The sequence below is a fragment of the Anopheles coustani genome, chromosome 2, assembly GCF_943734705.1.
Source record: "Anopheles coustani chromosome 2, idAnoCousDA_361_x.2, whole genome shotgun sequence".
Classification (NCBI taxonomy): Eukaryota; Metazoa; Arthropoda; class Insecta; order Diptera; family Culicidae; genus Anopheles; species Anopheles coustani.
The window spans coordinates 85902883-85911425 of record NC_071289.1 but is presented as its reverse complement, the minus strand read 5'-3'; the positions used below and the strand labels follow the sequence as shown (position 1 = coordinate 85911425).

At 48.0% G+C, this 8543-nt stretch overlaps 1 protein-coding gene across 1 annotated transcript in view; it reads right to left on the bottom strand.

Annotated features, from left to right (window-relative positions):
• Window positions 1–1706: 1706 nt before the first annotated feature.
• The window catches only part of LOC131265400 (uncharacterized), a 30257-nt gene continuing 23420 nt past the window's right edge, over window positions 1707–8543 (bottom strand). Inside the window, exons 6-9 of the mRNA XM_058267658.1 lie at window positions 7907–8072; window positions 7607–7843; window positions 5911–7542; window positions 1707–1815 (exon numbers count right to left, since the gene is read on the bottom strand). Of these exons, the coding sequence (XP_058123641.1) occupies window positions 1707–1815; window positions 5911–7542; window positions 7607–7843; window positions 7907–8072 (2144 nt within the window). The remainder of the gene's footprint in view (window positions 1816–5910; window positions 7543–7606; window positions 7844–7906; window positions 8073–8543) is intronic.

Below are 8543 nucleotides of genomic sequence, written 5' to 3'. Positions count from 1 at the left end.
TTTTGCCCTGGTTGTCCATTTTGTTTTTGTTTTTTTTTGTGTTAGTTATTTTGTCGTTTAATTCTGCAACGGATACACACATCTCTCCCCGCTCCGCTGGCCGTGCCGATTATGTTGCAAAATATATCGCTTTTAATACATGTGGTTTGCATGTTCCTGCGCCGTCTCTGGTTGTATACGAATAAATGGTTTTGTGAATCTAGTTCTCACGTTTGGTTCCCTGGGAAGGCATTTCCGGTTTTTGTTTTTTTTTGTTTTTGCAAACGACAGCACAGAGTCGTTAACGGTGAAGCTCGGTTTGCTTTTGGTCCTTTCGAATTGCCTGTAGCACTGATAGCATCACTGCACTGTCTTGAGAAAGATTTTGCTATCGGTTGGGCGATTGTGAACAAAAAAATTACTCTGCTGAGCTTTGGGGCCACTTCAACTGAACTAAAAATATCACAATGTACGCCCTGTTTGGGATTATTAGCTTCAAAAGAAGGTATTCGGTTGGGGGAAGCAAAGCTTTTCGATGAACACACCCGGTATGTCAATGGGTCTTATGTCGGAACTAAGCTCTTGAGACACATTGGAAAGGTAATTGAAATCATTGGTTACCTTTCTTCAAAACTAAGGAATGGAATGAAAACTTGAAACAAAAATGACACTCTTCATGCATTCGTGATAGTTTTGCTTTCAATTTCTCTAAAGATCATCTCGACAACTAGAAACTAAGCTGAAACTATAGAACATGAAAAAGGGTGGAAAATGGATATAAAATTTGACAAAACGCAGAAAAACTCCCCCAAGAACCTGCTACTGAGAACTAAATCCACAAAACTAAGTGTTAAAGTTAACGAATTATATATATATGGTAGAGGGTAAAATACCCGCAGAGAGACACAAATGATGTTCTACGTATATGTTACAAACTAATATAACTTGTGTAGCGTATCGAACCGAGTATAACTGTCTTAAGGAACTATGCCGTGGTTCTTATTTTGAACCGGATCGTTGCTAGAGTAAAAGAAAATGTACTACTCTATGGTTAGTAAAGTTACATATGTTATTTGTTTTAATTACTCACAGTGTTGCTTAACTGATAAACGTAAATAGATGTTTTAATAGTTTTGCTACCAGTAACTTTTTCGTATTTCGAATTTATTGACGAAGTTTATTTTTTTTGCCGCAAATGTCTAGAAACTAGTGGAATTTCGATTTGATGGAAATCATTATATCAATCTAGTCGAATAGGCTAAACAAGTAGTTTTCTAATGGTAAACGTTGGTTCGACTACGTTACTATCCTAAGGATAATGACTAGAGTTGGAGAATGCGACGGGGAATGGGGGTCCGCCGATCCTCTTCTTACACTTGACACTTCTACAAACTAATGGATGGATGGATGGATTACGAAAATTTAGAGATCCGTCGCTACGGCTACGATCACTGGCCAACTGGGGTTTCGGTTAGAATGATAATTTTCCAAAATTTCACTACTTACTAACGAAGACGTATCTCCAGCGAAAAACGATGCTCGAATTTTCGATAAGGGATAAAGAGAGGATGTACGAAATATACCTGTAAACGCTACCCTGCCGAATGGCGGAGGAAAAAACAGTATTTGTTTGGCTTTTGCTAGCGGGGCAGATTATAGTCGATCAGTTTGGCCACCAACACCGCGATTAACGACTCGAAAGCCCCGACGGAGACGACCGACCGTGCTCAGTTGTCAGAATCGTTCAGCTCGTTCAGTTCAACGCTTTGGTCTTCGAGACTGCGCTTTATTTCTGCCAGCGTATCCATGATGAGCTGCTGCTTGGCGTCGGCATCGCTGTTGCCATTTTTCTTCACATCCTGCCCATCCGCGGGCAACGGTCTCCCGTTGTAGGGAACTGCAATGTAAAATCAAGTGTAAGAAAAAGTGTAAGCAACAACAAGGTATAATTATGGAATTAGTGTAAGCCATAGGTATTTAAAACTCGATCAAGATTAGAAATATTGACGAAAAATATCGGAAAAGTATTAAAACATTGAAAAACATGATTGTAACAACAGAACCGTTTCGTTTCAAATCGAACCGGATCGAACCGGGAATTGGAGTAGTACGAGGCTGCGCTCACCAGATGACGCTAGTGAGGCCACCACCGGTTATGAACCGGTTATTTCGACCGGTTCGGGCCGACCAATCACAGGCCTCCGTTTAATGTGTCCGTTGAACAGTTCTAAAATGCTTGCGGAATTAAAATTTGTAAATGTTTAAATGAAATCAAGACGAATTTCGAGCATTTTGCAAATTTTGTGTCAAAGATGAAACATAAATGTTTAAATAGGAGGATCTTATTGGTTTTTCGAAAAATAACCTCAGATCGTTGACTGGTATTCCGTGAATCGAAATAGTATCATTGGACTCGAAACCATATTTCATTTCTACTATTTCATTTTCTTTAGTTAAGAACCACTTATTTTTGCTATCATTTTTCAAACAATAATCCTCAAACTAGACGCATATTTGGCGATATTAATATCAGTTGAATTGCTAACGATATTACTTTTTTTTCACATTCATAGATTTCGTTGATGCGCTAAAAGCTATTTGTGCCAACGGTTTATATCCAGATCGAATTAAATTTTTAATCTGATACAATTTAAAATTACACAATATGCCAAAGCGTTTTACGTCGTCTACCAAATGACTTAAATTGTGAACATTACTTCCTATGAACTCATTTCCATATGTATGTCCGTAACAGTCAACGAAGTGCAAAAGAAGCGAATTTGCCAAATCGAGAAAATGTGCATACTCATAACGTGATACGAAATCCAGCCCACGAACTGGCCTATGTAATTCTAATGGCATCTCTAATATCATCAGAAGATTTGAGATTTCAGTCACATCATTCAAAGCCCATTTTGTCCTGAAGCTACCGAACTTTCCATCACGCCATCCTACCAAACATTTCTTCATCCCCCACTGTAATGCACTTTTGGCAACCAAAATGGTTGTTGAAATTAGCAGTAGTAAAACAATTACTTACAATATTATCTTAACGCTCAAAATGATTACATTTATTTAATTAGATTTATATCTTTGATAAAAGCTCTGGCTGGGGAATCACATATAAAGTCACGAATGGAGACTGCAAAAGTGTGGCCATTGATCACCACACCATGTTTCAGCACATCCTCCATTTCAGCGACGAACGGGTTCAGAAATAAGCCGACATTACTGGGCTTACTTTTTCCGCAATAGATTCCTATTACCATTGGTTGTATACTTGAAGCTTCTTCTATATTGAAAAGTATTGGCCATAACTCGTCCTTTGAGCTCTTGTAGATTGGAAGCCCATCGACGTTTACTTTTATGGATATCTTATTTAGATGCTGTATTGCTGCGCCTCCTGAAGGCTACCACAGGCTCTCTTCCTCAACTCCTACTCAATACGTCCGCGACGTACAGAACGGTAACTTGTCGTCTAAATATCCAAGCTTGGGTACACGGGGAAACCCACCCCCTTGGGCGGATAGGCGGCAAGGCTGAATTGAGAGGTGGAATGGACTGCTACCTGGTAGTAGTTCATCCCCGAGCGTCTGTTCTCCATGTTAGGAGCGGCTCGAACCAGCGTCTGTCCCCCATGTTAGGGGCGGCTGTACACCCTGTCCTGGCATCCTACGGGACGTGAAACAGCTAGGATGCGTTGTGCCACCGACGAGATAGGAGGCGGGGGGAAAGGCCTTGCAAGCCACCCCCTGTACATTTGCAACGAACAGTCATCAAAAAGAAACCCCGATTTGGACCAATCATGCCCGACCTACGCGACGAAAAAAGGACTACGATTGGAAACTCGGTACATGGAACTGCAGGTCTCTTACCTCACCCGGGAGTACCAGAAAGGAGTCTCGGAGTGCCCCTACCGTAGCGATTGCATGATCTACCAGAGTGGTGGAGACAAGCACGAGCTCGGTACGGCGTTCCTTGTTATGGGTGCTATGAGGAAGCGTGTGATCGGATGGTGGCCGATCAACGACAGGATGTGCAGGTTGGGGATACGTGGACGTTTCTTCAACCTGAGCATTATTGATGTGCACAGCCCGCACCTTGGGAGCAGCGATGACGACAAGGACGCCTTCTATACGCAGCTCGAGAGGGAGTACGACCGCTGCCCACAACATGATGTGAATCGTCATCGGAGACCTAAACGCTCAGGTCAGCGGAGGGGAGGCCTATAAACCTACGATTGGTAGCTTTAGTGTCCACCAGCTAACCAACGACAACGGCCTCCGGCTCATAAACTTCGCATCCTCGAGGCACATGAACATTCGTAGCACCTTCTTCCAGCACAAACATCACCACAGCAGACATATTCCCAAATAGACCACGTTCTCATAGACGGAAGGCACTTCTCGGACATCATCGACGTACGTACGTACAGGGGCGCAAACGTCGACTCGGACCACTTCCTGGTTATGGTGAAGCTACGGCAGAAGCTCTGCGCTGTCAACACACTGCGTCACCGGCCTAACACCTGCTGTTGCCGAGGGCTACGCGTCAGCGCTTGGGGAAGCGCTACCGGACAACAACGCGACCGCCACGATGTCCCTCGATGACCACTGGCGTATGGTGGAGCGAGTCATCAGCAGCACAGCCGAGCAGACACTGGGCCATAAGCCACGTAACCAGAGGAAAGAGTGGTTCGATGACGAGTGCAGGCGGGCACTGTCCGAGAAGAACGCAGCGCGCGCCCGAATGCTGCAGCGCGAAACCCGTCAGAACGTGGAACACTACAAACGACTGAGGACACAGCAAACCCGGCTCTTCGAGAGCAAGAAGCGCCGCTTCGAGGAGTCGGATGAACAACTGTTGCAGCAGCTAACTCAGTCGGGGGAAACTCGCCAGTTCTACAGGATGTTGAAGAAGACACGAGGCGGCTACACGCCAAACGTCGCAATGTGTCGTGACGAGGAGGGCAACATTCTTACGGACGAGCGAGAGGTGATCGAAAGGTGGAAGTGCTACTTCAACGGACACCTGAACGGAGCGGAATTGGGGGAGTCCAGCAGCGGCGCAGGCAGAATTGAGCAGCACATTAGCCAGGAGGTAGATGACGAGGTGCTCCCACCATCATTGGACGAAGTCACTAGTGCCATCAAGCAGCTGAAACAGAACAAAGCAGCTGGCAGCGATGGGCTGGTGGCAGAACTATTCAAGATGGGTTCGGTAGAGCTTGCCGTCAGTATGCACCAGCTAATTGTGAAAATCTGGGAGCAGGAAAGGATACCGGAGGACTGGAAGCTGGGTGTCATCCACCCAGTGTACAAGAAGGGTGACAGAATGGACTGTGCCAACTTTCGAGCCATCACAGTCCTCAATGCCGCCTACAAAATCCTATCCCAGATACTCTTCTGCAGACTCGCGCCCCTTGCTACAGATTTCGTCGGAAGCTACCAAGCTGGGTTTGTTGGAGGCAAATCCACCACCGACCAGATCTTCACTCTACGGCTGATCTTCCAGAAGTGCCGGGAGCACCAAATCCCGACGCACCACCTCTTCATCGACTTCAAGGCGGCCTACGATACCATAGACAGGAAGGAGCTATGGAAGACCATGCGGCAGTACAGCTTTCCCGAGAAGCTGGTTCGGAAAAGAGCGACCTGGAAAGCGATTGGTGACCAGGCCATGTCAGCACGACGTGCTCAACTGCGAGCGGGCCAGAAAAGAAGAAGAAGAAGTCTCGACTTACGTGTCTTGGCTGGCGACGATGCTTCCCGTTCACGCGGCGGTGACTTCGATTGACGCTCGCGTCGCAATAGGGAGATACGTTCGAGTAATGCCCTTTTAGAATGTTCTAAAATGAAAATGGTTATTACATTCTATATTTGTGTTTCAATGATTGTCTATTAATTTGTGATTTTTTATTTACCTGGATCCTGATCGAGACTGCGTTGAATTTTCTCGAACGCGGAGCTGCACGTGTAGATCTTCCGCTTGAGGGGTTCACTTTGCGGACAGTAGCTGTCGTCGGTGACTGGCGATCCGATGTCCACCGAACGGAACGATATCAGCGGTGATTTGTGCATTCCTCCGTGACCGTTCAACGCCAACGGTAGATGCTGGGGCGGTCCTCCTTCGTGCCCATTGATTGCATCCTCCCCGTTGACGGTTGGCGCCGACGGGCCGTGAATGGTGTGCCGGAAGTTGTTCATCTGCTTGCCAGCCACTTCCCGGCGTGGCGGAGGCGGTGGTGGAGTTTGTTGTGTGCGCATCGACGACGCTTGTGCGTGTTTGGCAAGGTTTTCCTTATTTCCGCTTCCACCACCACCGCCGCTGCGATGCTGCTTGCCGTTGCTCTTGCAGTCCAGATTGCGACTCACGTCGTCGGAGTCGGAGTCGGACTCGATGTTGAGATGAGGGCTTTGGCTTCGGAACCGTCGCCGCATGATGGTCGGCGACTTGGAAACCAGTCGGGGCGGTGGCGGTGGAGGGGACGCACGGTTGGCACTTTGCTTGAGGTCGGCAGCGGCGGATTCCGGCGCCGAGGGATCACGTCCGGGCCGGGACTGGTGGTGGGACATGAAGTTGGACACGTGTGTCTTCCGTGGGAGTAGGACTCGCGTGTTCTTCGGACTGTTGGGAGCCGACAGGGAGCAGGAGGTCTCGTAGCGCAGCACCTCCAACCGCTTGTTCACGATGACGCCCTCGGCCGGGTTCAGGTCGGCCAGCTCGGGACACTTTTGTGAGCACGTTTTCGCCAGCTCGCGCCTCAGGTCGGCCTCGCAGTTGCGCAGCATCTCGACGCGTTTGTTCGCGGGAGGATTGCAGACACGCCGCGGACTCGCGATGGTGGTCGCGTCCTTCGAGGGAGGAGGAAGTGGTGGTGGTTGGGGCTGGGGCTCTCGGGGTGGCAGCGGTGGCGGTCCACCCGTCAGCTCCTTGATGCATATCGAGCTGTTGCTTTTCATCGAGAAAAGGATCGATTCGGCCTCGTGGATCAACTGCTTGTACTTCACGTCCGCTTCGAGGTCCGCCTTCAGCAGTGCCTTCTCGCTTTCGGAAATCGCCAGAATGCGACTGTGCAGCGTGTGGACCTCGGTGAAGGTGAGCGAGTTGCAGCGGTTCGTGAGTGGCGAGCCTTTGGCCGGCGTGCGCTGATCGGAGTCCGGTTGATTGCGCCGCAAGGAGACGGGTGTTCCGCCCAGACTTCGGCAACCCCGACCGCCAGCAACCGTCGACGAGTCCGCTCCTGATCCCGCTCCCATTGTCGAAACATCCGCCGGTTTCTTTCGCGTACGGACCAGCTTCTTCCGACGCCTTGATCCTCCACCGTTTTCGTTACTTCGCTTGGTGCGCATCGAACGCTGCTTGCACGAAGGTATCCGCTCCGGGAACTGGTGGATCGAGCAGCTGGCCGTGTGCCGGTAGATCTCCTTGTCCGGTACCTCCTGCACCGAACCGGTATCGATGAAGTCCAGATCGAGCAGATCGTCCGTATCGCACTCGTCGCCCGCATCTTGGCCCGTGTCGATGTCCGTTGGGCAATCGGTCGGATCGGAATCACTGCAGCTGCAAAGCAGACGCGAAAAGCGATCATCAGTTAGAGTTAAAGGGACTCGCTCACTATACGCACCTTAGAATATCGGTCTCCTTCTCGTAGTGGTAGCTTTCGTCGAACTTGCCCATCATCTCGTTGAGCGTCGCGTCCTCATCGCTGTCCTGGTTCGAACCGATCGTCACCGGAGCTGACTTGCTGTCCAGTCGCGCAATGTCACACGCTTTCTTCAGACTCCTTGGGGTGAGTATTTTCTTATTAACGATCTTCTCCGTCGACGAGCTCGAGTCCGTGTCGGAGAGAGCGTTGGGTTTCCTATCACAAATTAAACGTACAACGATGAAACACATGCGCCACCAACAATGCCGTCTAGCTTACGTGTTGTCGTTCTTATTGTCGTCCGTTCCGCTGCTCGATTTGATGCCGGACGAGGTCGATCCCGAATCTTGCTCCGTGCGCTTTAGGCAATTGCTAGCGAGGACTCCGTCGGCCGTTGTTAACCACGGGTTCGTACGAATGCGACATCTCTGCCGAGGCGATGGTGCTGAATGTGGTTAAGAAAAACATTTTTCAAATGGTGTTTCATTGTTGAAGCGGGAAAATTCGGGGAAGGATTGATCGATACGTATTTCGATAGTGTGTTTTTGGGACGATGTGCGTACTTGGTAAGGGAGTTATAGATTCTTTTTAATGAGATGGAAGGTTTGATAGCAGAGTTTGCAATCTGGACAGTGTTTATTCATAGGGCATATAACTCATATTACTTTATCTGCTTTGTTTTCTTCAATTTTGTTTCTTCCATTTTCTACAGACATAAGGACCCCAATCTCAACATGTAAATGAGAAAGCAGAGGGCCCAAAAACTTATTATGTTGCATGTTATTTCAAGCAAGCAAATCCTTAATAACTTTCCAAGAGAGTATCATTTGGTATACAGAAAATTGGCAAGAAATTATTTTGTTTCACTTTTAAATCAAATAACTTTTCAGTAGTTTTAAAACTGAAAAAGTCCCTT